Genomic DNA, 25,934 nt, shown 5'->3' with positions numbered 1-25,934 from the left:
AGGAAGCTAGAGATATAAGTGTAGCTGCATATTGTATCCGATTGGATCATTAAGATACCCTCTTGAAACATTCTTTCTGTAGGCCGGTGGTCTATTTATAAGCAGTCTACTTTTTCTTTCGCGTGTTTTCATTCTTGACTCTTTGTTAAGACTTTTCCCTCTCAGACACGGAGATACAGGCGGCTCTCACATATCACTCTAATCCTCAGTGACGATCACAATGTCCTTTACATCCATCCCCATCCTCGACCTGGCTCAGGCCTCAGACCCAGCGACGAAACCGCAGTTCCTCGCCGAGCTGCGCCATGCCCTCATGGAAGTCGGGTTTTTGTATCTTAAAAACGTCGGCATCCCAGATGAGCTCTTCAAACAAGTCATCCGCGAGGGCAAAGCCTTTTTTGACATTCCCGAAGAAGAAAAGTCCGTTTCCCTTCTTCTCCCCCTTTATCCTCTCTCTCACATATAACTAACCAGGAGATATAAGACTCAAAATCGAAATGAAAAACGCCCCCTCCTTCCTGGGCTACTCCCGTCTCTCTGCCGAGATCACCGCCGGTGGGATCGACCACCGCGAGCAGATCGACTTGTCTACTGAGCACCCCCTCCCCGGCCCCGACGCCCCCTTATACGACAACCTCCTCGCGCCTAACCAGTGGCCCTCTTCATCCATCTTGCCCAACTTCCGGGAGACATTCACCGAGTACATGAACCGCATGGGGGAGATATCCATTTCCTTCACCTCCCTCATCGCCGAGGCCATCGACCTCCCTCCCGACGCATTCAACAAGTACTTTGACGGCCCTGGCTTCGGCGGGAGACAAAACCAAACGCAGCAGCACAAGCTCAAGATTGTAAAGTACCCCGACGTGGGCACGTTGGGGAGCGGGAAGGGAAATCAAGGGGTTGGGCCGCACAAGGATAGTATGCTGAGTAGTTACTTGCTGCAGGCTAGTCAGCACAGGGGATTGCAGGTGCAGAATATGAGGGGGGAGTGGATTGATTGCCCTCCTATTGACGGGACGCTTGTCGTGGCGATAGGGCAGGGGCTGGAGGCGCTCACTCAGGGGGTTTGTGTGAGTACTACGCACAGGGTCTTGTCTCCGGAGGCGGGCAAAGGGGCGAGGTATAGCATTCCTTTCTTTCAGGGCGTGAGCGGGGACGCAGAGTTTGAGGATTTGGAGAATGTGGGGGTGGGACAGGTGAAGGAGGAGATCAAGGAACTGAGGAGGAGGGTGCTGGAGAAGAATGGGGGAAGGTTGGATGATGTTGAGTTTACGTTTAGGAAGGGAGGGGTGGCCAAGACGTTGGGGGAGGCGACGTTGAGGAACCGGGTCAAGAGCCATCAGGATGTGGGTGAGATTTGGTATCCGGACATTTTGGAGAGCGTGAGGGCTGAGCAGGCTGCGTTGGCGAGGAAGAAGAGTCCCGTCGTGGAGGCGGTGCCCATTGTAGGCGAGGGGACGGCTGTGGAGGCTCATTAAAGGACTGGTGCTTTTAGTTTGGAGTTTTTGGGTTCAAGGGAGTACAGCATAGCCTTGGTTTTCATCATGGAAGTTTTTTCACAGCAGTCTCATGCCAATACGTGATCCATATCATGCCTCTGTTTCTTCTGGACGAGCTAGTGCCTATGGCCAGAAAGCTTGCAGTCAGTCATGCCCATCCAGAACCTGGAGGACGCCCGTCAAAAAATCCAAACCATATCCCGAATATCAACCTCGTTACGCCAGTTCGCTGATGCCATCACGCCTGCTGCGTCGCCCATCATGCCCATACCCTACGCCTAGCTTTGTCCCATGCCTGTCTGTTTGCCTAGCGCCGCCCGCTTCACCATTTTTTTTGTTTGTTTTTATGCAATGTTGGTCATTGATCGTTCAGATAGTAGATATTTCCTACTCCTTGTACTCGGGGAAGCACTGCTCAAACGTGTGCTTCCCGGCGTGCTTGCCGCTGCTGGAGTGCTGCTCGAGCTGGGGCTTGCGGGAGGTCGAGAGGAAGGTCTGCTTGCAGATGTTGCAGATGATGTTCATGGCCTTCTCGTTCTGTTTATCAGGTATCACATCAGCAATCTGCTTCTTGCCCACGCCGGACACGGAGTACCTACACTCTTGAGCTGAGAAGCGGCCTTGGGGGCAGCATCCTTTGCGTTGCGGGCACGCTTCTGCGCGGCCTTGGCTCCCTATATTGACTTTCTGTCAGTACCTTATTCCGCTGTGCCACGTAGGTTTGAAGGGCCGCGCCGGCCGGGCCTTTCACGGCCGAGCGGGCAAGAAACGGGGATGAGGATCTGGGGGGGAACGTTTTGGGGCACATGTCGGGGGACGGAGGGGATGCAAGAGGATCTGCACGTACGTTACCTCCACCCATTTTGTCGGTTTGGGTTTTCTTTACGGGTAAAAAGTTGAGTGAGGAGTAAGGGTTGGTCCGTTACGGAAGTACGGTGAAGGCTATGAAGTCTGTATGTTTTTTTCTTCCTTTGCGGTCAGCGGGTAAAAGTGGCGCGAAGGTGAGCGAGTCTTTGGAATTCCAGTCAGCGGCTACAAGTCCCGCCGCCAATTTTTTGACTGGAGCCTGAGGTGGGCTCGTGGTCGAAGTGGGCTGGATTGATTGGGTGCACGGACCAGTCCGTCATCTTGCAGCTGCCAACGGCCCAGTGACGGGCAACTAGATTGATGATTATCAGCAGGGGTTTAAGTGCTTGGTACAGAGATGAAGACCCTGAGTGAGAGAGGGGCCTTTTGTGATGTTGCATATCTTTCCATGAGAGTGTGCTTTTATACTCGAGTTGAATGATCTCCTTCATCTTCGTCTTCGGAACCTTTTGAAACAGTTTCGGGATCTCGTTGGCGTATTTTGAAGCCTCCCGTTGTCATCATTTTTGGTGGTGTTTGATTACACCACTGACGCGCTTCTCATCGCGTCTCGTCAATCGACACCGGCACACCTTCCACATCTTCCAGAAACCCTCCCCTCGTTGGTTCCTGCATTGGTCTCGTTAATCTTGGGTTATCTCCCGCTTAGCCGCCGTTTCGCAAACCCGTATTAAGAAAAAAACAGCATCCCTCTCCCGGTGAAGCGCGATCATCATCCGACTCGGTGTCATTCTCACTCTCATCGCCATTGTGGGCCGAATCAGGAAATCGTTTCGTTCAACCTCATTGCTTGGGTCGTGTTCTTCAACTTTCTCACTCAGAAAAAAATCTCGGTTGATCTGGCCTTAACTCGGGCGTATTGCTGGTCTTCGCATCGACGAATACCGTATCAACGTATCAACGGCACGAGCTCCCGGACAGCGACCCGTCGGATTGAGCCTGGTGGATCTCGCGGATCGCGACCGTTGTTCCTGCGATACCACCCTGGCCCGGCATCAAGACCGCAATCTGTACCAAGAGCCGCAATGGGAAGCTCGACCATCCCGTCTGCGGATAATATAACCGACAGCGAATTTCATGAGTACCTTAGCAGATACCCGGCCTGTCTTGAGGCTATTTCCAAAAGCAAAGGCAGTAAGTCTCTGACAAGACTTTTCCGGTCAGAGTTGCACATGGACTAATATAGCCTTGTAGCCAAAGAAGGCCAAAAGTCTCTGTCTGAGCTTGATGCCTATCGATATGGCGAAGCCCTTGAGCAGTTTGGCCAGGAAAAGCCCAAACAAATGACAATTGAAGATGTCAAATTGCTGGTCGAATGGAAGCTGTATGTGTTTTCTCGTCTCCAGACTTGTCGTCATCCAGTGTTTTGAACAATGCTACTGCAGTTGTGGGGATGGTGTTTCTTTGGTCTCATTTACTGTTACCGAGAGTTTGGTATCATCACAGTGGGACTGACTTGAGTGACAGTCGCTATGGGAAATTCAGACCCTCTCTCATGAAGCTCGTTTCATCAAACGATCCCAAGACTTTGAAAGAGACGATACGAAAGGCCGTAGCTCATTACCACCAGGCCAAGAAGCAGTGGCCTCAGGCCCTGGATATTCTCACTCAGCTCAAGGGCATCGGGCCGGCCACCGCCTCGCTACTACTTGCTGTTCACGCTCCAGATAACATCATCTTTTTTGCCGATGAGGCCTTTTATTGGCTGGAGTATGATGGGTCCAAGGGACCCATCAAGTACAACAAGAACGAGTACTCCCAGTTGACTCTGAAAGCCCAGGCCTTGGCGAAGAGGCTTGGTGTGAGAGCCGTCGATATAGAAAAGGTGGCTTTTGCCATTATGAGGGGCGACCATACCCAAGCCTCTGGAAAGGCGGCTGCCACGGCGGAAAAGGCAGAGGAGAACGACAAGGGAGCGGCAACGGACCAGGAAGACAAGCCGGCAACCAAAACAGAGCCCGAAGAGAAAACCACCAAGTCTAAGCCACCGGCCAAAAGGAAGACTTCCGGTGACAATGCCGACACTAACGTCCCTATCCGCCGTTCCAAACGAGGGAAACAAGCTTAGAAACGAGATCACGGAACCAGAAAAGGACAACACGCGGCGCGAATCGGCATGTCGGGACAGATCAACAGTGCATTTGGGTTAAAGCCCTGATCCCTGCTCTTATCAGAGGCTCTTTTCAGCCCTGCAAAGGGAAGCTAGGGACTTGCGGGCATTGCAAGCGAGACGTTAGCAGAGCTTTGAGAAATCAACCAAGACAGTTGTTCGGATCTTTGCCTTTGGTTTTGGGTAGGGGTGCTTAAAATTCCCCTATTGGGGGGCCCATCGTAGAATTTACGTGGGGTGTCTTGTCCGGCCAGACGGCCCGTCTCTGCGCTTTGCGGTCCCCTGGTAGGGAGACAGGGACATGGCCCAAACGACTTACACCTTTTGGGTTTCCACTTTCGGATCTTGATGCATCGACAACCGTCTTTCAGACCTGGAGCAATGCCCGCACCGAGGCAAGCAATGGAAACCACGCCGTATTCGTCACCGTTGTCGACTGACAATGTGTATATCTCTGCTGCTTCTTGCAGCTGCTGAATACATACCGGGTCCTTCCCACTCTTTCCTGCATCCAATATGCGCTCCTGAATTGCAGCTGCACCTCCTCCCGTGTTGCTATGTTATTCGCGCGCATCCCCCGACATGGCCATTTCTATAGGGCCTCTTCCGATCTCCCCAGTCTCCTCGAGCCATTCACCCCCGTCGAGAAAGGATGAGATGCTTTCACGATCATACTCCGAGCCAATACCCCTCCCGCGGCGGTTTAGTATCCTGAAGGAAAGATTAGTATCCGGAAAGGAATCGACACTTGTGCCCTCATGGCAGCGCCTGATACAGAGCCTCTCGGACGAGGTTGATCTTGTATCATCTTTGGGGTCACAGGCTGTCCCCACCATCGACTTTTCCAACATCAAGAAACCCGGGGTGGCCGAGGTCTTCCGGGAAGGCCTTCGACAGAGAGGCGTTGCTATCATACGCAATGTGATACCACGGGGTACTGCGGAGGACTTGTACCAAGGAGCTATGGGGTATCTTGACGAAAATGCAGAGAAAAGGCCAAGGACTCCTCAGGAATCTGACCTACAGGAACTGTATTGGAGTGCAGCTCAGATCAAGGCAAGGGGACACCCCAATGTCTTGGAAGCTCAACGTTTTGTCATGGGGTTATGGACTTCGAAAGATCCAAAGGCGAGGGTGACCACGAATTTCCCGATCACTTATGCCGACCGAATCAGGACAGGTCAAAAGACGGCAGACACGAGGTCCCCCGCGGCAGCTCATATTGATGGCGGCAGTGTGGAAAGATGGGAGACGGACGGGTATGGAAGGGCAGGCACCTACAATGAGATATTCCAGGGGCAATGGGAAGATTACAACCCATGGGAGGTTCGTCAATTACCGCGTTCCATCATTTCTTGCACCACCACTAACCTCACGTACAGAGCAGCACCCGTCTGACAGTAACCTCGGACCTCTACCACAAAGCCGGCGCATGCTCCATCTTCAGAATGTACCAAGGCTGGCTCGCCTTATCTCCGGGGCCCTCCTCCATGCGCGTCTGTCCTTTGCTCAAGCACGCAACAGCTTACTTCCTCCTCCGCCCTTTCTTCTCCCCCTCTTCTTCTTCCTCCTCCTCCCCGGAAACAGAAAACTGGGCATTCACACCCACAAACTCCATCCTCCACGGCGCCCTCCCCTCCTACGCCCAGGAAATAAACTCGTCCATCCACCCCCACCTCCAGCTCCGCCGCTCCCTAATCGACATCCCCGACCTCTCCCCAGGCGACTACCTAATCTGGCACCCCGACCTCATCCACTCCATCACCTCTTCCTCCCCCACCCCCTCAGCAAGCGTGATGTACCTCCCCTGCGTGCCCCTAACCCAAACAAACGCCCTCTACCTCTCCCGCCAGCGGAAATCTTTTCTCCTCGGCTGCCCCGGCCCAGATTTCTTTGACGGGTGCGGCTACGGGAGCGGTCACGGCAGGGGAGAAGCACACTACATTGGCCGTCCAGGCGTCCAAGAAATAAGCGACGCCGGCGGGGAGGAAGGGCTTCGGGCGATGGGTCTGCTGCCTTGGGACGAGGAGGAGGCGGATACGGATTTTGAGAGGGAGGTGCTCGCCATGGCGAACGGGATCTTGTTCCCTGACTTGTATGACATGTATTGAGTACTACTACTTGCATGTCACCACCAGCATGTGGGGAAAGGGGCGGTGTGTATGTATATATTGTAACAAAAGCTCTTGTATAAAAAAATCAACTAGTTTATAGAGAAAGGAAAAAAGTGGGACAGGAGGGAAACTATTTTGGGCGTTAAAAGACTTTTTGGACGGATTGTTAGCATTTCTTGGGCTTGCATAGTTATAGACAGCCCTGGTTGGGCCTTTTTTCCTTAGTGTTTGTTGTATATAGATAGAGAAAAGGCACTGGGTTTTCTGCACATCCACGAGTTCCCCTTCCAAATATTACCGATGTGAAAGCTCTTGAGAAGCCACAGCCACAGGCATGCATATGGATCGCCGTGTCCCAGGATAGGGTTATGTGCTTCGTGTTGAAATACCTGACCAGTGCTATTTGCATTGCACAAGACTTTTCCAGTCTTGACCAAACACAGTGCAACCAAGTATCTCTCCGTCAATGTGTGTTTGGTAATCAAGTAAATGTCCCATTCAGAGTAAAACAACCATGAAAGTTCGCCATTGATGAATACACGTAGGTAAGAAAAAGCCCCTAGCCCAACTCCCTCAAAACCATACACACTTTTCAGTCACATCATCCATTCCTTCTCCTCTTACACAATCTCCCTATCTCTAAGGAGACCAAATATTTTCCGACCCTGCCCTCCGCAACCGCACCTCCGTTTCACTCTCATCCTCCTTAAACAACCCCGACGATCCCGATACCTTCCCAACACCAGAAGCGGCACCAGAGTCAAGGTTCTCCACCCCCTCCCAAAGGTTCAGATCCTATTTGTCCTTCTTGGAAAGCTTGCCATTCTCCTGCGTGGCACCATATCTCTCGGCCAACTCGTCATACTCCCTGTGCAAACCCTCGGACTGCTTCTTGAGGGTAGCAATGTCTTGATCACGAAGCTTGATCTCCCTCTTCAACCGCGCAATCTCACCAGCATCACCAGCCTGTGCGAGCTTCTCGGCTTGCTTGGTGTTCTTCTCGGAGCCCTCGTACAGCTTGACCTTCTCCTCCAGGCGGAGCGTCTCGAGGATCATGATGTAGGTGCGGTTGAGGATGAGGGACAAGAAGAGGGTGAAGCCGCAGAGGTACATGTTGCGCTGCGAGTAAAACTTGCGGGCCTGGACTTCGAGACGCTCGTGTCCCATTATGGCAGTTCTGTTCCTGACTTGATTAGTGTCTGGGGGGCACAGAAAAATAGGATAAGTGGGGTATAATAGACGTACGCGCTTTGTCCATTGTTACCCTCAGTTGCGGCGGCAAGCTCGACCTGGACGCGGTAGACACGATTTACGCTGTCGATGAACAGGATGAGGATGAAGACAAATGTGATCTTGAGCCAGTATTGTACTTTTGCGACAATCGGATTCTCGGAAATGAAGCTGGGAAATCAGGGGTTAGCTATACTTCGGCCGATAAGAGGTGAGCTGGATAGAAACATACGTAAAGAGCTTCCTGCGCATCGTAAATGGCAGTGGGACGACCAAGAGCATGAACAAGGCCATCTCTGCTACTAGTAGCATAAAGACCTTTGGCGATGTTAGCCCAGATCCCAGATCAAAAGCGCTGCTGTAGTAGCCAGCTAGAGGGGCATACCAAGGTGTAGTAGAGCGTCATTTTGGCGGCGCTGATGTGGTTTTGGTGGTTATCTCAGTCACTGTAGGAAAAAAGTATAACGTCGAGTATTCCTGTCGTTGGATGTAGTGAATAGATCCGGACAGCTTTGTTGTTTTTAAGAACGGAAGCTCCAGCTGGTGGACTGACAGGTGTGACGTGGGCCTTTCCAAGCTGGAAGCTTCCCTAACCAGGGCTGGAATCGACAACGTCATTGTGTGGCTGAAGCTCAGGCTGAGGTGGCCTGTGCTCCATGCGAGGCGGGGTGATTTCACATGCCGCAAAGAGAAAATGCACCCAACCCTACCCTTTAAACTGATATCTTCCTACCCAGAGAGCAACTTTCAGATTCTTTCAGGATGCATCTGAATAATTTCTTTTCAAGGGAGTTTGATGACCGAGGCTCTCAATATTATCGCGCCGTTTCCTCCGGTTCTAGCCGCTATACCCATCTCCGCGGGGTCTGTGGCTTAGTTTCGTATTTTCTCGACCTTTAAATTCCATCTTCCTCAGCAACTTGAAACGAGCACCCATTCGTTTGTCATGTTACAAACACGGAATCAAACACTGTGGCTTTCCCCTTGCCGCGCTTTTCAGTTCCCTTTCTGTATCGATACTATTTGCATTTCCCTTCTGTGAGCTTCACGCCCAACAAACTCGGCAGAAGGCTGGATTCATTTCCAAGGCCATCGATTCCTCGTCGCAACTCGGAGCTGAACGAAATCCCTAGACTATGACAGCCACCAGCAGTACAGCAGTATTCCTAACATTCTCATTGGTAGGCTCTGAGACATGGAGATAAAGACCATTCTCAGCCCAGCTGGAGCCATGGTTTCCCCACACTCCACCACTGCGGCCTTCACGCATAGCACAATGTCTGTCTTAATGCTTCGCCGTCCCTCCCGCTCGGCGACTGACAGGGCGTACTCGACAGGATCCCATGAGACCAGTAGGCAGCGGCGAAGTTTCTCGCAGTTACCGACGGCTTGCAGAGTTGAGACATTTGCATTGCATACAAACCCCAATCGGATTAACCTTGTCACTGACTGAGAAAACAGCCTTGAGCGAGCTCGCTTTCTCAGCTCATGACAAGGGCTGAGTCCGACTGTAATGTCCTCTCCGATTGTCACTGTGCCTCTTCATCAAGTCAAAGACTCGAACTGTTCTCCATGAGCAAGACGATAGGATGAAGCCCATGTTTCCAAAAGAGAAACGCCGAGTGGCCATATCCAGCCTACGAGCACTGCACCTTTGCTCTCTTATCGTCTGATTCCTCGTATTAAGCTCCAGACCGCTCCCGTGCCGCACCGCTTTCTTTGATCGTTGCTCTCACAATTATCAAGTCTAAAATACGAAGTCTACAGCCATCTTTTTCGGCTTCGGCATCTCGCCTTGCTTTAAGAGACCCATTCGCCGGTTCCACTCTCTCAGCTTTCCCAGGTTCCCTTACGTATTGCGATCAGCCTTCTTTTTTAAATTTGTTGTGAGCTCACAACGACTGGATTTTTGTCTCTTCGCCCGTTAATTGTACCAGCAAATCGGTCCAACCAGTCAAGATGCGACTCCCTTCTCTCCTCGCCGTCTGGGCCATCGTGGCAAGCAGCATGGCCGTAGCAAGACCAATTGTCTGCCCAGATGTACGTCTCCCCACTTCATACACCCCCCAATCTCATGCCTAACTCTTTTGTTTAGCTAAAACGTGACCTTATCCTCAAAGGCGAGCTCGCTCCAGAAGCTTGCTGCTCCTATGGTCGATGCCTGGGGGACGTGGTGATAGCCATGGCTTGATGACATCAGAACCATTGGAGCCAGGGGGGCGGATACGAAAAGCTCACAAGTTCACGACAGCATCGGAAACACCAACAACATAGCGACTTTTTTTCTTTCACCTTTTACGACAGATACCCCGCAGCTGACTGACCACGACGGACCCGACATTTCGGAACTCTCTGCACGCCGTGAGAGGATCTACATGATATTTTGCTGCACAAACTTGGCTTTTTTTTGGGGGGGTGGGCGGGGGGGGAGATGCATAAAGTCATGCATATGGTGATAATGGATGCGAAGGGCATCCATAATTGGCGGAGACTTGAAAGGAAATCTAGGCGGGCATGGTTCCATATTTCTGTGGACGGATTTGATTTCGTTGGACAATATCCTCAACGTGGAAAATACGGTGTAGGAGATGGAGTGTATACGGGTCATCTATTGTATTCTGGAAGATTTTATACATCACGGCAAAAGTCAAACGGTCTCGGCAGACCGGAAGACCACGTTGTATCCGGCAATCCAGACCGAGCTGGATAAGAAGAATGCCAACTGCCATGTTCGGGTTTTCATTATTATTGTTTCAAACCACATGTCGAGGTAGCATTGGTAAATACGATCAAACAAAAGCCACATTTCCAATCTACGTTCGATGGTAGGCGGAAGAACACAGGCCGAGGCGGAAAAATGGTCTGGGCAATTGAGGAGCAAGCCAGGCCAGCCAGCCCCCCCGAACCACGGAGCGGGGCACGGGGAGGGGGGGGGTAAACAAGAACCGTTGCTTTTGGCCTTCGGCCGCTCCCGAGAGGGTCGATGGTTGTTGAACGGCCGGTGATTGGCGCGGATGGCGGGGGGAGACGTACCGTGAACTGCAGTAGACCGACACACACCACGGCATCCCGTTGGCAACAAGAATGTCGTCGGTGTTGAAGCGGCCGAAGTCATAACCCCGAGAATCTTTTGGACCCCACTTCCCGGGAACATGGCTACCTTGCTTTATTTTCCCTCCTGATCACTTTGCATCATCAAACCTACATCTCGAAGGATTGGTTCGGTAACGAAAGAGGACCTGGGTGTGGGTGAGAATTACCCGCCATTGATGCGTCTAGAACAATTCTTTTCTTTTGTTTCTTTCCCGTGCCAATGTAAGGTTGTGCAGTGGTGGGGGGGAGGAGACGCGGCGGCGTAATGGAAAAGTGCATTGGGCGTGCTAGCTTCTAGTGCTTGTGATCGTCCAAGGGGGGCATCATCATCAGATCAGATATCAAAACTGCTGCATCTACCGTGGACCGTGAGGGGTGGAAGAGGAGGTGGAGGAGGTGCCACATGAACACACAGGCGGCTGGGTTTGTGACATAGATGGTTCCCTTTTCAAACCCACCTTGCGAGCTTTTGTAGTAAAGTATCTATGGAGGGTTGTAGCGAGATCGGCAGGTCCCATTACACCCTTTGCCTGCCTACAACTCTTATCCGGCGTTCGGATTCTTCCGTTTGGTGAACTATATAAGTTGACGGTTGGGAAAAGTTAAACTTACTCGCGTCCCGTCCCATCTTTGTTCTTCTGAGCACCAGCTCTTATAACTTAGAGAGCTGTTGCTATCAACCCCGCGATTATCGCCATTGACAAACTCACTTGGCTCAAGTAAGCAGACAGGAAACAGACAAGATGTCGACGACGATGACAACAACAAAAGTAAAGGCCTCCAAGGCCAACATTGGTGTCTTCACCAACCCTGGCCATGACCTCTGGATCGACTCTGCTGAACCAAGCTTGGAAAGCGTCCAGCAAGGCAGCCCAGAGCTCAAAGAAGGGGAGGTGACAGTTGCCATCAGAAGCACGGGTATCTGCGGGTTAGTTCGCTCTCTCTTCTCACCCCCTTTCCGGACCAAGTTCATACTGACATGTCACCGTCTCCAGCTCCGACGTCCACTTCTGGAAGCACGGCTGTATTGGCCCTATGATCGTAACCTGTGACCACGTCCTCGGTCACGAATCCGCCGGTGAGATCATCGCCGTCCACCCCTCCGTCAAGACCCTCCAAGTCGGAGACCGCGTAGCCATCGAGCCCCAGGTCATCTGTAACGAGTGCGAGCCCTGCCTCACCGGCAGATACAATGGGTGCGAGAAGGTCGACTTCCTGTCTACACCTCCAGTGGCAGGCTTGTTAAGACGGTATGTCAACCACAAGGCTGTCTGGTGCCACAAGATTGGGGATATGAGCTATGAGGACGGGGCGATGCTCGAGCCGCTGAGCGTAGCTTTGGCTGGCATGCAGAGGGCGGGTGTGAGGCTGGGAGATCCGGTGTTGATTTGCGGGGCGGGGCCGATTGGGTTGATTACGCTGCTTTGTTGCCAGGCGGCAGGGGCGTGTCCGTTGGTCATCACGGATATTGATGAGGGGAGGTTAAAGTTTGCAAAGGAGATCGCGCCGGGGGTGGTGACGGTGAAGGTTGAGCCTGGGTTGAGCGTGGAACAGCAGGCGGAGAGGATTGTCAAGGAGGGGTTCAATGGTATCGAGCCGGCGATTGCATTGGAGTGTACCGGCGTTGAGAGCTCGATTGGGGCGGCCATCTGGGCCATGAAGTTTGGAGGCAAGGTGTTTGTAATTGGGGTGGGGAGGAACGAGATTCAGATTCCGTTTATGAGGGCGAGCGTGAGGGAGGTTGATTTGCAGTTTCAGTATCGGTATAGCAACACCTGGCCGAGGGCGATTAGGTTGGTGCAGAGCAAGGTGCTGGATATGTCGAGGTTGGTTACGCATAGGTTTCCTCTGGAGGAGGCGCTGAAGGCGTTTAATACGGCGAGTGATCCGAAGACGGGGGCGATCAAGGTGCAGATTCAAAGCTTGGATTAGGTTGGAAGTGAAGAGCGTATGTTGGATAGTAGAAGAATTTTGTAAGAACTCATGAAGAATTAGGAAACAATAACAAGGCTGAAAATGAGAATGGATGCATGTGAAAGTGTATGTGTAAGTGGTTGACAGCTTGAGGCAGGCATAAAATGACGGTAGCTAAGAAGATATGGTCCGAGCTTCAGTACCAATTCTGGCAGCTGATTGGCTGACAAGTTTGCCGAGAAGTTGGAACTGGCCAGTGCCCGAAGTTCGAAATGTTCCGGAGCTTCCCATTTTTCTCCATCCGCGGGCCCCATTTTATTCCCAGTTGCGCGATATCGTCTTTCGTTCGTTGGAAGCCACCACAACAAACCACCAAAACCCACCCAGCGTCAACGGCCGGCACCACGCACAACCACCCCGAACCCGGATTTTTCACAACCTTCATCCGGCCGTCGTCCAACCCCTCTCTTCCCCAAATTGGCCCTCCTCGATTCCCAGAGCCGTCGTTCACTCGCACCGCTCGGCCGAACCCCCCGATACCCGAATCGACCTTCTTTTTCACATTCTTTCGCCACACAAAATGTCTTTCGCCCTCCTCTCACGGCGGTCCGCCCTCACCATGGGCCGCCAGATGGTCCGTTTCGAGTCCTCCGCTACACAAAAGGCCGCCGAAACTGCCAAGCAGACTGCCACCAAGGCTCAAGCTCAAGCCGCTGAGCTCTCGGCCAAGGCCCAGGAGGGTCTCTCTCGCGTCACTGCCGCTGCCGGTCCTGCTATCACCAACGCTGCGAAGAACGTCTCGGGTGCGCTGGGCAAGGTTGGCGGGCCCACTGGGCGTCTTGTTGCTTTTGTTGAGAGTATGTCTCCGGGCTGAAGGAATTCGGGCGCATGCTTGGGCGTCAAGGAAATATATCACGAGATAACTAACATATTACACCCAGGCAAAACCCCTGCCCTCGTTTACTACACCAAGGTTGGCATCGAGGTGGCCAAGATCGTCTTCCGGGGCCAGAGCATGTCTCCTCCGTACGTTTCCTCCTCATATCAACCCCTCCATACACACAACCCTGGTCCGCTAACATGTGATATTCGATATAGCTCCGTCTCTACCTTCCAGACATACTTCCAGAACCTCTGGAAGCAACTCCAGACCCCCGGCCCCTTCTTCTCCCAGCTCGCCAAGTCCCTCAACCCCCAGCAAGTGCGCAACCTCTCCAGGACACAAGTCGCTGCCGGCGGCGTCCTCGTCGCCGAGCTCCTCGGTTTCTTCACCGTGGGCGAGATGATTGGCAGACTCAAGATTGTCGGGTACCACGGTGGCCAGAAGGCTGATGCTCACCACTAAAGGGTCTTTTTTATTTTTTCTTAGCGCTGGGAGGTGTTTAGAGGAGGCGAGGGGAGAGAGAGAGCGAGTTTTGTCACGATTACGAGCAGCCAGGTCAAGAGAGGGAGAGAGAGAAGGGAACGGGATACCAAAGGAACGGAGAAGGGAAACAAAAAATCCATCGGGCATAGAGATGAGAGAGAGACAGCATGGCGCAAACTTGGGGTATTAGATTTTTATGCCGAATATGTTCGGTTGAAAACTACTACTGTTGCAACCTTTTCCACGTTTTCGTCCCTCCCATCATCGGAAGTATGAGTTTCGGGGCAGATGGAACAGGACAAGGGCCATGTACACTACTACCTACGAACTTCCTTTTCTGTTCTCATTTCTCTTCAGCTCTTTTCTGGACAACATAGAGGGCGGCAAGGTAGCGAGCGGAGTGGTAAAAAGGGGGTTGGATGGGTCAGGAGGGTTAGAACTGTGGGCAATGGTGCCACGGCTCTTGCCTCCTGTGTATTTGTGTCAACACCTAATTTTCATTTGTCTTGTATTTGAACTCTTTGTGTTTGTTGACAGGAGCCGCTTCCGTCGTTGCAGGGCTGAGTCAGTTGGCTGTGCAATCTAGGAACCATCACCCGAATATCAAATAACCTTTTTTGAATATTCCTACCATGACTCGGAGATACAGATTGCTTGAGCAACCGCATGGGGGACATGCCCATTCAGGGGCTGCTCAGGGGCAACCCCCTCTTGGCACAAGCCAACAAGAAAGATATGAAAGATGTTTAAATTTCCTACCCTATGAGACGCGCCATGACTAAAGCATGTATCTTTCTTCTTTTTTCACAAAAGACAAACTACACAAATGAGCTTACTCCTCCTCTTCCCCTAGTAAACGCCCCCGTCATCCTCGTCCCAGCAACCTGATCATCCACCCTCCTTCTCTTGTACCTCGCCAGATTCCTCGCCTCCTCTTCCTGCTTCTTCGCCTCCAAGATCTCGTCCACCTTCCTCTTTCGGTTCTCCACCTTTTCGCCAACCAGCACCTCGGTGGCCCAGCTCCTGGGCACCCTGTTCGGCGGCACGTCAGGCAGCTTGCCGTACCTGGCCTCCAGCTGGGACTCGGTCAGCTTCTCCGCGCCGTTGAGATATGGCCGGAGCGGCTCCCTGAAGAAGAAGTCCTTGAGCTTTTCCCTAAAGGTGCCTCCTCTGGGAACGGCTCCGTTGAGGCCGATAGCTGTTGTTGTGCATTAGCTTCACTGCTCATATTTTGTTTGCGACAAAGAAAAGGGGAGCTTTACACTGATAAACCAAAGCAGTCATGTGCTCCTCAACCCTCTTCCTCTGCCAAGCCGTATCCCCCACCGGGAAAACCGCCGGCCCAGCCCTATACTTGACCGGGTCCTCCACATACGGCCTCAGCTTCTCCCTGCTGAAGAACGCGTGGATCGGATCGGCAGCCTGGTGATCAAACACCTGCTTCGGATCGACCCCGTCAGCGTGCCACTCGTCATTCTTGATCTTCTCCTGCGTCTTCTCGCTCTGGAGAACGAGCGGCCACCGGTTGAGACTGAAAAACTGCCTCCTAAAGTTCTCCTGTCTGGCAACCAACGACCCAAACTTCCACGACACCCCCCGGGTGAGGATGACCTCTGGTAAGCCAGTCGACAGATTAATCACCGTTTTGGCCCTGGCAGGCGCAAGGAGGGTGTTGTTCGCGCTGACCTCCTGGATGATCTTGTTGCGGAGGTGCTGGATGGCGGAGGCGTTGTCCTTGAGGTAGCCCCGGTGAGGGATGATGGGGTGGCTGGCAGGGTTGGTGTGCCCGCCCTCGCCAAACTCCGTGTCCTGAACGAGGGCTTTGATGTCCCTCCAGGTGTGTCCGTACGGGGCCGGGGGGTTGGGGCGGGCTCTGAGCTCCTCCTCCACCGTTTCGTCGTAGACGGCGTTGAACTTTTTGATCGCGTCGTGCAGCCAGGCGTATTGGACCGGTTGCTCGTTCCTCACGCTCTTGTGGGACTTTTTTCGGGCCGCGGACTTCTTTTGGAGGTGGAAGATGGTGAAACCCAACCGGTAGGCGAGGCTGCGGTAAAAGTTGTCGACTGCGTAGAGGACGCGAGGAGGACTTTTGGTCTTGCCCGAGTAGGGTTCGAGGCACACGTCTGCCCACGGACGGATGCTTCTGGGGAAGAGGATGTCTCTTTTCTTCTCAGCCGCGTCGTAGACTATCCGGTGCTCGGGATAGAAATCGTAGGCGGGGCGCCGGACTGTACCGTAGCAGGCCGGGTCGAGCTCAAAGTCAATGTGGCCCGTCTGGGCGAGGCGGTCGAGATGTTGGCAGGCTTCGTACGGCGAGAACTCGTGCTTGTTGACGGCCGCCTTTCCGTTGGCGCCGGCGTTGATGACTTTGAGCAAGTCCTCTACCGTCACAACGCTGGCAGAAGAATAGAGAATCCCTTCCGGGTTGGGATCCTCCAAAAGCCGGAGAATCCTCTTGGCAAAGATGCGGAAGAGACGGTATGTCTCCCTGGGCTCGTCCGGAAAGATCTTGCCCGGCCAGGACTTCTTGTTGACGCAGCCACTTCCCAGGACCTTGAGCCACCAGATATCCTCTTCGTCGATAAAGCGAATGCCTGCTCGCTGGCGTGTCCCGTCGATGACTGCATGTCTGTAGTCTGACTCGCCAAAGGTAATCTCGCCAATCTTACCCAGCTCCTCGGGCTCAGGGAAGGCATCTGAGCTGGGGTCCCCCGCTGTCAGGAACTGGATCATGTTTGCCAGCAGCGGTCGCGGGGCCCTGTTCCAGCACATGGCGACATAACCACGGATCGCAAGACACCTTTTCAGGAGATCTTCTTCAGCCTGTTCCTGGGGACTCAGTCCTCTCCAGACAAATGGGCCGCCAGTCTTGACATTCTTGGGCAATGAGACCCAAGACCTGTCGCGCAGATGGCGCTCTGTGACCGTCTGATAAGCCACTGCCTTCATTCTTTTGGTGGCCTCAGTGTACGCCTGGAATCTGTCGGTGAAGCGGAATGGCTCCCAATGGCTCCAAACCAACGGCTTCTCGTCAAAGAGTGTTGGGGGGTTCCATTGCTTCCCGTTAGCTCTCTCCATGACCTTCCGGATGGTGGCGACTGGAATGGGCAACACGAGCCTCCTCGCTCTCTGCCCATTGCTGTCGGAATCATAGTAGACAAAGTCGTTTTCGTTAGTTCGAAGATTTCGAAGCATCAACTGCAAACCAGCTCGCCTGACACCCCTCACTGAGGCCCAGTCTTTTGGATCGCTGAGGTCCATCAGGTTCAGCGTTTCTTTCCCGGTTTTGGGGTCCTCTCCGGTTGAGATATATGTGTGTCGTACTCCGGCTTCGTCCGTTCTGTGGGTCGTCCAGCCGATGGGATCACCCGTCTCCCATGTCGCACTGTTTCCTTGGGCCTTGGTGTATTGCACATAAATGTCGGACTCTATCACCGCTAGGTTGTTTTCGAGCTCGTCGGCGGTCACGGAGGTGGGGATTTCCATGTCATCCAGCTTTTCAAGGTCTTCCGAGTACGGGAGCCAGATCTTTCCTTCATCCTCCAGAAACTGGGCATAATGCTCTGGATGCTCAAGGAGGGCCCCCTGAATGGGCCTTTTCTCTGGCGCTGGCGTAATGTTGTAGGGTAGCAGCTGAGAGTGGTCCGGGACGCCGCGCTTGGAGGGCAATGGAAAGTCACGGGGGTTGGTGAGGTGGTTCAGGCGTGAGGATCTGGTGGCAGCGAAGCTGACTGGCCTCTCGGTAAATGCAACCGGCGTGGCTATGCGTCGTTGCTTGTCGCGCTTCAGATGGGCGTCGATCAACTCAATTGCTTTCTTATAGACAGCCTTTGTGAACTCGCTTGCGTTGTGCAGCTGGTTCCGTGCATCCTTCCCGGAACCCAACCACTGAAGATAGTCGATAATGTCGCTCATTCGCTCCGAAAAGCCAGCGTCATGGCTCTCCCCATTTTCCAGGTAGGCAACCATCGCCTGGAGATGTGTTGCCAGTGGCTGCTGTTGCTTACCATACTGATCGTAAGACTTGATTGTGGAATCAGCACCAGTCGTGTCCATTGTGATAGGTTTGCTCGCAGGAGCTTCTCCTGAAGGACCTGAAGACATTGCAGAAGGTGGCACCAGATTGATAGGATTTGTTTCTGCGTTCGAATCACTTGAATCCACGGACTGTTTGGGCTCGAGGCGTCTCGAGCCTCGATTTGCTTGACTCCCGTGCGTCGAAGGAGTCATATAGCTGGTCGTGGCGGAAGTCCCAGACTTGGAAGACCCGATGCGATATTCCTCCGGAATTGGATCAAATTCTTTGCCTGTTGGCCCGAAGCCCTCTTCCGGAAACCAGTCGTCGTAGATGTCGTACTTTTCGATTTGTCTGAGAACGCTGCTACCGAAATTATACTTGGTGAGTTCGGGATTGCGCAGTATCCTGCCACAGTAGGCGAAGAAATCATTCCACTCATTCACCCACTTCTCGTACTCCTCGCTACCCTCTGGCGCTCCCGGCGGTGAGGGATCGGGCCAATTCGTGGTGATGTATTCCCTGAAGTACTTGGCAAATTTCGGATGACAGGTATCTTGCTTCACATACTCGTCAAGCACTTGCAGCAGGGAGTAATCGGTATCCCTCCGCCCAGATATGCTATCACCAGACATTGCGCCGTCGTCGCCGTCTTGTCCTGTGATGCCAGTGTCGATGCAACGTGCCGGTAATGACTAGCTCGCTCTCCTTGTCGATCGATGACGGAGCAAAAGGTAGAAAAAGAAAGGTTGGGAAATACAAGAAGGCCGTGGTAGCATATTTGTGTCTTGGTGACAGCGACTGGAATGGCCAGGGGCCAAGTCAACAATGAAACCACTCCAGCAAAGAGCTCGCTGGAAAACCTCCCGTTTTCAGACGCTTCTGGGCGGCGGGACAAAGAAACCCAATGCACTTGTCGAGACTACAAGAGGGATTCGGAAACAAATGTGGGCTACTCCAAATGCCCCCATTCGGCCAACCGCATTGGTTGCCTTTGTGATGGCAGACAACAAAGAACAGGGGCTGCAACGGATTGGCGAGGTCGTCGAGGATGAACTATATCACCAACCAAGAGCTCGGCAATCTAGCTTGAGCTGAGGCAAGTAGACAGTTAGTAATCTCGAACCTCTTTCCCACAAAGTAGGTATCATCAAAACACCAAAAAACAAGATGTCAACAGATGCCCGACAGCCACGACAGTCGGGGCGGAGGCGGCCGTCGGCTCTGCGATCACCCGCTGTCAATCAGGATCAGCAGCTCCCGAGAAGACGTTCGTCTGCCATTCGACGAAATATTGAGACGTTTAATCGCAACCGCGCCCACAATGTCAGAAGGGGCTCAGAGCAAGTCCCTCCCACCCCGAGTCGGATGACGACAAGAAGCATGGCAAGAGAGGACACGGAGGACGACGTAGAGCATACTGGGTCGACAATGGCCAACATAGAGATGGACGAGTCCCTAGAGACATGGCAACCATCTCTTGTCATAGGGTCTGCTCTCTGGTTAGAGTACGAAGACCCTACCAAGATCGAAATTGCCGACAGGAAGGTGCTGCAAACCCGTCTGCTTGCAGAGCATTATCAAAACTATCAAAATGTTAGCGCCCTTACCCAGATGTATGAGAAAGCGGTCCAGGAGCGAGCCCAACTAGACGAGAATGACGAAGAAAACACAACACCAATGCACGTATTCAACCTCTCTTATCGTCAGACATATATATGGTGAAGCTAACATGGCCCAAGATCAAAAATCCCATCTCTTCAAGCCAACGCCATTGCCAACAGGGTTAGCGCTCTCCAGACCGTGCTGGCAAGGTCAACATTTGGGCCGGAACGAGCCAACATTGAAGCAGCGATAGCCGGCTACGAGTCCGGCGACATCCCCTATTCCGACAAGTACACGGTAATCTGGGCAGGGCGTATTGCTGACCGCTTCGGTGACTACGAGTCCTTCTCCAACGAAAATCGTGCTGCCCTGCTAGACCGTTATGCTGCAGAGTACGGCCCAGGATGGATCTGGTATGAGCCTTCGCTCTCCAAAGAAACCGACCTGTACAGCGGGCAACCAACCTCACAAGCGAAAGCCGCCATCTGCCTCACCAACAAAGAGAGCTGGCGTACAAGCCGAAATCACAGGAACATCGGCCACTATCGAATCCGGATGGCTTTCAGACGTCGCCAGGAACACGTTTCTCGCCCCTGGTCCAGCTCCGGGCCCAGGTCAGCCAAACACAAGCCCAGAACAGCCCGAAGCTACCTCCGAAGCACCAAAAGTGATCTCGACGAAGACCGCTCCGGCGAAGGCGATTACGACGACCCAAACGACTACAAGCCCCGCATGGAGAGCTTCCCTACCGCCAACTCCGTCATCTTCGACACCCTCTTCGACACCGGCGCCACCAACCCCTGCCTCTACTCCGATGACATCCCCCTCCTCGGCATCGACAAACACTACTACTCGGCTCAATCCGCAATCCACATCGCCACAGCAACCGGCACCGAAGTCATCTCCGAGTATGAGCTCGACGTCGCCCTCATCGACTCCGACTTTGCCTTCAACACCTCAATCCGCGTCCCCGAGCACATGTCCTACCCCCTCCAGCCCCCCCGCCCCATGCGCGTCAGCATCTTCCCCAACACCTCCAACGACTTTTCCAAATCCGCCAACGCCGACCCCGGCCGCCTCTCGGGCCTCTTCCCCCTCATAGAAAACTACCTCTCCTCCGCCCCGGGAAACTACAAAGTCTGGCTCGGCTCCTCCCGCCTCGAAGTCCTCGGCACCGCCCGCCTGCCCCCGAAATGTCCTTCCTCACCACAACCCCAAACACCCCCTCCAAACCTGCCACCTTCCCCGACCCGGCCGCCCTGAAAAAATATCAACACCAACTCCTCCACCACCCCCCCACCCGCGCAATCTTTGAACACAGCTACACAATCCCCACCTCCAAGCTCCCCCTCACCCTCCGCGAAGACGAGTCCTCCACAAAAGGCACAACAATCCTCTCCGGCCCTCTCCCTTCCAAAGGCCCCCTCTCAATAAAATACGACCTCGACTCCCCCACCGCCCAACGAGAACTCTCCAAACTCACCTCCTCCTCCTCCTCCTCATCATCATCATCAAATATCTCCATCCTAAAAATACCCCCCCATCTCTCCCCAAGGCCAACCGACCCTCCTCCCCCGCAAACAGCCGTCCTCACCCGAAAAAGAGCCACACCAGCCTACCACCACCCGATCTGGTCCAACAGGGTCACCACCCGATCTGGGCCAACAGGGTCACCACCTTCTCCGAACCCCCCTCCCGAACGGGAGCGCAAAAAGGGGAGTGTCCTGGAGCGAATGGACAAGATGGGCCAGACGTGGAGGCAGCAGATGATGCAGGATCAACAAGCGCACTCGTCATCTCAGCAGCCCCCTCCTCCGACGCCATCGCCCAGAACGGTGGTGACAAGTCCCAGGCTGGGAAAGATGTACAATAGAAAGGGGGAGGTGATTGGGTATGTCGAGATGGGGGGCGGAGGTAGTGGTGGGAATGGGGAAGACACCGGGATGGTTGGGTCGTGAAAGAGATTGTTTGGTTTTGTGTTGCAGCAAAACAGGCGTTTTGTTTGAAGATGGGATTGAATGTTGGTAACAGATTTATGCTTGTGCTCAATCTATTGCAAGTAATGTTGTTTGTGGAATGACAAGTGACTGTAGAGGGAAAGGAGCAACAACTGTGAAAGGGAAGGGGCAAATAGTTGTGATTAGGAAAGGGCAAGCAGAAACGAAAAGGGAAGGAGCAAGCAGGAATGCTAACGGAAGGAGCAACTCACCTGAGTCCACACTGAATTGTTTCCTTCACATCATAGCTGGCATACTCAGACTGACAAACAAGACACAAGTCACTGCACAAGAACAGATTGGCCAGAGAATTTACCTTTTTTTTTCTTTTTTTTTTCGACTCATTACATAACTCTACTCGCGGCGTCCTTGCCCGGGGGATGAGCATGGCAAGGCCATTTCGATGGCATTTTTAACGTTGCCAATCTTGACCTCATGTTCCACCACCCCATCCCTTGAATCGCCAGAAGAATCCTGATCATCGAATTACGACGACTCGTTCGTCCCGCCTGGCAGACCATCCGGAGCCGCCGTCCGCAAGCCGAGTATGCATGTTGCCTTGGGTAGGGTTGCGCTGATGTGCCAGTGATGAGGGCCATCGCGACTTGGGGGGCGTTGTTGTTGTGCAATTGTAGTGCTGCGGCTGTGTAGTTGTCCCATCCGTTCCTCCCAGTGATCATCTCCCCATCCCATTGTTTCCATCGCAAAGGTATCAATCCACTCTCCAACTCAACTTGCAGGTTGTTTGCCAATCTTTGGTGTGCTTCCCATGTGTCCTCAAAAACTCCTTTTTTCCCTCCGCATCGGCCCATTCCTGAAAGTCCGGTTCATACTATATGTATGATCCCCTGAACTCTTCCCGATGCGCCCTGGTGCCTGCTCTGCGATGCCCAGTGAAGGGGTCGCCGAGATCCGCACTAATTTTTTTTCGTATTTGAAGGTTTTATGCTCAAATGATTAAATAAGGTGGCCGCCGAAATATCAGGGGTATGGGTATGGCGCGCGCTCGCAACCGTCGTCGAAATATCGCAGCTGAAAAAGAAAAAAAGTAGCTGCGGCCGATGACGACAAATCGGCGGAAAAGCCCGAGAAGAAAAAAAAGTCGAAATTCGCAGAATTCAACGCTGATGCCATGACGCTAAATGTTTCCGTGAAGAGAAAGAAATGCGTGCAATCTTTTGTCTTCCAAATGGTATATCTCAAAATGACCCAGAGAGATAGAGAAAGAGAAAAGTGAAGAAAAAGTTACCCTCTTTGACGTGAATGTCTAGTCAAAGGTGTCAGGGACCGAAAGTGATGCGGTCACAGACTGGCCGGCACGCAAGTGCTTGCGAATGCAACCGCCTTTCAGTAGGCCATATGGCTTGTTGGGCCCTCAAAGTAAGATGCCCCGGCCATATGTTGTGGTTGTTGTTGTTGTTGCTGTGGGTACGGCTGAACGTGATTCGGTTGGGGTGTTGGGGTGACTGGGCATCGTGGTGGCGCTTGGTAACCCTTGATCATCGCTTGGTTGTGGCCGAAGCAATTACCATCGGGGGTGATGGGAGGGGTCATGTAACCATCAGCAACGCCGGGCCCAGCGCCGAGTCCCTTGTGTGGGGTGCTGTAGATGTCGGCAGTCTTGGTGGAGAGCGACGTTGGCTCGACAGGGGGAGATGGGGGTCCTCGGCGAGAGATGGCGGCTTGCTGGGCAAGGAAGTCTGCGAGCTTGCCAGAGACCTTGGAGTAGTAGGCGCTCGAGTACTTGCGGGCGAGGGTGACGGATGGCTGATGAAGATGCTGCGAGAGGGTGAGTAGAGTCACGTTCTCGGTGTGGTCCCACTCTCCATCGTTGACCTCGGGCTTGCTGAGGATGGCACGGGCGAGCGCGAGAGAAGCCCGAGCCATAATCGAAGGCTTCGTCGACACAAAATCCCGGTGGTACAAGGCGATCTCGCAAATGTAGGCCGCCATGTGCTCAACCTCTCTGCCGTCACGCTCCTCGGCCACAATCAACTGGGTGAAGAAGTCAACCGTCGGGTGGCCAATGTTCCAGTCCAGGGTGTTGAGGACGTGCATTTCCATCTGGGTAAACATGCCTGCATCGTAGAGTCCGCAACACATGTTGTTAAGCTCGTTGATCTGAGGTACTCTGTCCTTCTTGTCGCCGTACTTGGCGGCAATAAGGAGAGCAGCGCAGCCGACGAGTTGATAGTGTTGCTTGTAGACGACACGCTTGGAGCAGTACCGATCGAGAAGGTTGACGGTGAGGAAGAGGGTCTCGGGAAGGAGAGAGAAGGCGGCATGGGCTTCGATGAGAAAGTCGATGAGATACGGTCTCATAAACCATTGGATCTCCCTCTGCATGTCAATCAAGTTGGCATCCGGCAACGTCTCGTCCTCCATATGACGCATGTGCTTCATGATATCCTCCAGGTACTCGTCGTGGGCCAGTCTCGAGAGCTCGTTGGCGATCATCTCTTGCTTGTTGCGGGCGATCATCCGGCCGGCGTCGCGCATGGTCATGCGTTGGGCGGCCTCGTCCTCGACGAAGAAGGTCTCATCGGCTGATGAGTGATAGGTGGTGGATGCCATGTTGGGCGGTTGAGTAGTGGGTCGAGTTCACCAGGAATTCGTAGAGTCGCCAGGGCTAATTGCTGTATGTTGGTGAGAGAGCGTGGTTGTAGTGGTGTGTAATTAAGTATGTGCTGGTTGGTCGAGTCAAGAGAGTGAGACGTCGAACCGGGTGGTCGTCAATGACTAGTATTAGATTATTAAAGAGTGTGCTGAAATATCAAATTCTGAAAGAGTGACTGTGGCTGGGAAAGTCGCCGACTATGGGGTCTGCGTGAGTGTAGGAGAGAAACCGAAATAACTCGTGGTTCGGGTGGGTGAGAGCGGGTGGCCGGGGAAACAGCCAGTTATGAATGATGTCTCGCGGTATGGTTCTAAACGCCCAGGTATCAGCACGACTCATTTCAGGAGTTTGCTAGGGTTTTGGCATGCAGCTGGAGGCTGTCTCTGGGGAAGAGACAGCAGCTACCACAAAGCGGCCCTTTACTCAAAGGGTCCCACTTTATCAGGGGCAGCATTGCTCGTGGTGAGAATTGTTCCCCCGTGATTCGACCGATCTTGACCTGTGGGGTCAGGGACCTGGCACGAGAAACGATTTCCCACCACCACCACCAGCAGCGGGCCGAGGGGGGAAACGGCCGGTGCACTGGAGGGAGGCCGGCAGATGATAGCGTGCTCGAGGTGCTGGGTGCTGGGTGTGCACAGTGCCAAAGCCAGAGAGAGAGGGAGAGACTTACGGCCACGATTGCAATGGTCGCTGGGAAAGGGTGACCGATTGCAAATTGACACAATTCCTGAGGCCGAGTAGGAGCAACGAGCTAACGTGTCCCACAAGAAGTTCAGGTCGACGGATCGGAATTAAGCGTGAGCGGGGAGGATGCCGGAGACCGTAGATTGCTCTCGAGCCGGCATGTATCTGCAAGGGAAGAGTTCGGTTAGCTTTTTTTCGACTTTGGCTTTAGGATTGTTCCTGGAGAAAAAGAAAAACAATGACATCACGGCCGGTGGTATCCAGGGCGAAGCTCCATGCATCCAGGGACAGTTCTCCAAGAATTTGGATATGGGGTAATTGGCTTTCGGCGGCGAGCAATGTGGGGGGCCGGAAGTCGCATACCTCAGCACTCTCGACGTCGTGGGGTTGCTAGATAGGTAGGTATGACTGACTTCGTATCGGTCGAGAGTTCATGTGGCGGTGGGTCTGGTCTCTCGTATGACCGCCTTTTGATGCCTCGCTCTGCTGGTGGCTTGGGGAAGTGCCGTCGAAGGTTGAGTCAATTGTCGTCCGTGGTCCAATCTGGCGATGCGTCCTCAGACTTGCTGCCGGTGGTGGATTGGTATGTTGATGATGACCGAAGGTTCGTCCGGAACGAAGGGAGCGAAAACCGGGAAATGGGAGATTCCACGTCGTCGAGCCGAAGAATTTACTTGTGGTTCAAAGGGTGGGGGTGGGGGATATGGATGGGATGTATTGTGAAGGGAAGGGAGAGTGCGTATAATAGTTCAAAAACAGGGGAAGCAATTACCCTTATTCTCTTGCCCTTTTGCTATTGTCCTCTATTTGGCTTCTC

At 53.3% G+C, this 25,934-nt stretch overlaps 12 protein-coding genes across 12 annotated transcripts; 7 read left to right on the top strand and 5 right to left on the bottom strand.

Moving 5' to 3' along the window:
• Nucleotides 1-220: 220 nt before the first annotated feature.
• Nucleotides 221-2,037, top strand: QC764_0003190 (uncharacterized protein; the record flags this gene model as incomplete). The annotated part of the gene is made up of 2 exons (XM_062939737.1): nt 221-420; nt 485-2,037. The coding sequence occupies 2 exons, from the start codon at nt 221-223 to the stop codon at nt 1,479-1,481; spliced, it is 1,197 nt and encodes a 398-aa protein (XP_062804338.1). The 3' UTR covers nt 1,482-2,037.
• QC764_0003200 (uncharacterized protein) lies at nt 524-1,478 on the bottom strand (the record flags this gene model as incomplete). The annotated part of the gene is made up of 2 exons (XM_062939739.1): nt 524-805; nt 1,089-1,478. 2 exons carry the CDS (start codon nt 1,476-1,478, stop codon nt 524-526), a joined length of 672 nt encoding a protein of 223 aa, XP_062804339.1.
• QC764_102530 (uncharacterized protein) lies at nt 1,890-3,335 on the bottom strand (the record flags this gene model as incomplete). The annotated part of the gene is made up of 4 exons (XM_062941482.1): nt 2,619-3,335; nt 2,350-2,513; nt 2,102-2,176; nt 1,890-2,039 (listed from the first exon to the last, which is right to left on the bottom strand). Exons 2-4 carry the CDS (start codon nt 2,362-2,364, stop codon nt 1,890-1,892), a joined length of 240 nt encoding a protein of 79 aa, XP_062804337.1. The 5' UTR covers nt 2,365-2,513; nt 2,619-3,335.
• On the top strand, nt 2,702-4,437 carry QC764_102520 (uncharacterized protein; the record flags this gene model as incomplete). The annotated part of the gene is made up of 3 exons (XM_062941481.1): nt 2,702-3,503; nt 3,564-3,693; nt 3,837-4,437. Exons 1-3 carry the CDS (start codon nt 3,395-3,397, stop codon nt 4,435-4,437), a joined length of 840 nt encoding a protein of 279 aa, XP_062804336.1. The 5' UTR covers nt 2,702-3,394.
• Nucleotides 4,438-5,061: 624 nt separating this feature from the next.
• QC764_102510 (uncharacterized protein) lies at nt 5,062-6,862 on the top strand (the record flags this gene model as incomplete). Its single annotated transcript, XM_062941480.1, has 2 exons — nt 5,062-5,805; nt 5,862-6,862. The coding sequence occupies 2 exons, from the start codon at nt 5,062-5,064 to the stop codon at nt 6,588-6,590; spliced, it is 1,473 nt and encodes a 490-aa protein (XP_062804335.1). The 3' UTR covers nt 6,591-6,862.
• Nucleotides 6,863-7,117: 255 nt separating this feature from the next.
• On the bottom strand, nt 7,118-8,392 carry YET3 (Endoplasmic reticulum transmembrane protein 3). Its single transcript, XM_062941479.1, has 4 exons — nt 8,209-8,392; nt 8,056-8,141; nt 7,839-7,994; nt 7,118-7,770 (listed from the first exon to the last, which is right to left on the bottom strand). Exons 1-4 carry the CDS (start codon nt 8,227-8,229, stop codon nt 7,389-7,391), a joined length of 645 nt encoding a protein of 214 aa, XP_062804334.1. The 5' UTR covers nt 8,230-8,392; the 3' UTR covers nt 7,118-7,388.
• Nucleotides 8,393-9,099: 707 nt separating this feature from the next.
• QC764_102495 (uncharacterized protein) lies at nt 9,100-10,014 on the top strand (the record flags this gene model as incomplete). The annotated part of the gene is made up of 3 exons (XM_062941478.1): nt 9,100-9,175; nt 9,778-9,863; nt 9,919-10,014. The coding sequence occupies 3 exons, from the start codon at nt 9,100-9,102 to the stop codon at nt 10,012-10,014; spliced, it is 258 nt and encodes an 85-aa protein (XP_062804333.1).
• Nucleotides 10,015-11,659: 1,645 nt separating this feature from the next.
• Nucleotides 11,660-12,916, top strand: lad1 (L-arabinitol 4-dehydrogenase; the record flags this gene model as incomplete). The annotated part of the gene is made up of 2 exons (XM_062941477.1): nt 11,660-11,844; nt 11,912-12,916. The coding sequence occupies 2 exons, from the start codon at nt 11,660-11,662 to the stop codon at nt 12,846-12,848; spliced, it is 1,122 nt and encodes a 373-aa protein (XP_062804332.1). The 3' UTR covers nt 12,849-12,916.
• Nucleotides 12,917-13,116: 200 nt separating this feature from the next.
• ATP20 (ATP synthase subunit G atp20) lies at nt 13,117-14,685 on the top strand. The gene is made up of 3 exons (XM_062941476.1): nt 13,117-13,687; nt 13,772-13,856; nt 13,929-14,685. Exons 1-3 carry the CDS (start codon nt 13,411-13,413, stop codon nt 14,173-14,175), a joined length of 609 nt encoding a protein of 202 aa, XP_062804331.1. The 5' UTR covers nt 13,117-13,410; the 3' UTR covers nt 14,176-14,685.
• Nucleotides 14,686-14,933: 248 nt separating this feature from the next.
• QC764_102470 (uncharacterized protein) lies at nt 14,934-19,023 on the bottom strand. Its single transcript, XM_062941475.1, has 2 exons — nt 15,459-19,023; nt 14,934-15,394 (listed from the first exon to the last, which is right to left on the bottom strand). The coding sequence occupies exons 1-2, from the start codon at nt 18,844-18,846 to the stop codon at nt 15,015-15,017; spliced, it is 3,768 nt and encodes a 1,255-aa protein (XP_062804330.1). The 5' UTR covers nt 18,847-19,023; the 3' UTR covers nt 14,934-15,014.
• Nucleotides 19,024-19,381: 358 nt separating this feature from the next.
• Nucleotides 19,382-21,774, top strand: QC764_102460 (uncharacterized protein; the record flags this gene model as incomplete). Its single annotated transcript, XM_062941474.1, has 3 exons — nt 19,382-19,827; nt 19,954-20,980; nt 21,160-21,774. 3 exons carry the CDS (start codon nt 19,382-19,384, stop codon nt 21,772-21,774), a joined length of 2,088 nt encoding a protein of 695 aa, XP_062804329.1.
• Nucleotides 21,775-23,160: 1,386 nt separating this feature from the next.
• QC764_102450 (uncharacterized protein) lies at nt 23,161-24,387 on the bottom strand (the record flags this gene model as incomplete). The annotated part of the gene is made up of 1 exon (XM_062941473.1): nt 23,161-24,387. One exon carries the CDS (start codon nt 24,385-24,387, stop codon nt 23,161-23,163), a length of 1,227 nt encoding a protein of 408 aa, XP_062804328.1.
• Between the last annotated feature and the right edge of the window lie 1,547 nt (nt 24,388-25,934).

This window comes from Podospora pseudoanserina, chromosome 1 (assembly GCF_035222485.1).
Source record: "Podospora pseudoanserina strain CBS 124.78 chromosome 1, whole genome shotgun sequence".
Lineage (NCBI taxonomy): Eukaryota > Fungi > Ascomycota > Sordariomycetes > Sordariales > Podosporaceae > Podospora > Podospora pseudoanserina.
The sequence above is the reverse complement of the archived record's forward strand: the minus strand, read 5'-3'. Positions and strand labels throughout refer to the sequence as shown.

Bases quoted from the DNA above. Each gene is read 5' to 3' on its own strand.
- QC764_102470 (XM_062941475.1), bottom strand. From the start codon at position 18,846: ATGTCTGGTGATAGCATATCTGGGCGGAGGGATACCGATTACTCCCTG. The intron at 15,395-15,458 runs GTAAAGCTCCCC...GCACAACAACAG, and splicing joins GACTGCTTTGGTTTATCAGT to CTATCGGCCTCAACGGAGCC.
- YET3 (XM_062941479.1), bottom strand. From the start codon at position 8,229: ATGACGCTCTACTACACCTTG. The intron at 7,995-8,055 runs GTATGTTTCTAT...CTGATTTCCCAG, and splicing joins ATGCGCAGGAAGCTCTTTAC to CTTCATTTCCGAGAATCCGA. The intron at 7,771-7,838 runs GTACGTCTATTA...AGTCAGGAACAG, and splicing joins GGTAACAATGGACAAAGCGC to AACTGCCATAATGGGACACG.
- ATP20 (XM_062941476.1), top strand. From the start codon at position 13,411: ATGTCTTTCGCCCTCCTCTCACGGCGGTCCGCCCTCACCATGGGCCGC. The intron at 13,688-13,771 runs GTATGTCTCCGG...TATTACACCCAG, and splicing joins TCTTGTTGCTTTTGTTGAGA to GCAAAACCCCTGCCCTCGTT. The intron at 13,857-13,928 runs GTACGTTTCCTC...TATTCGATATAG, and splicing joins GGCCAGAGCATGTCTCCTCC to CTCCGTCTCTACCTTCCAGA.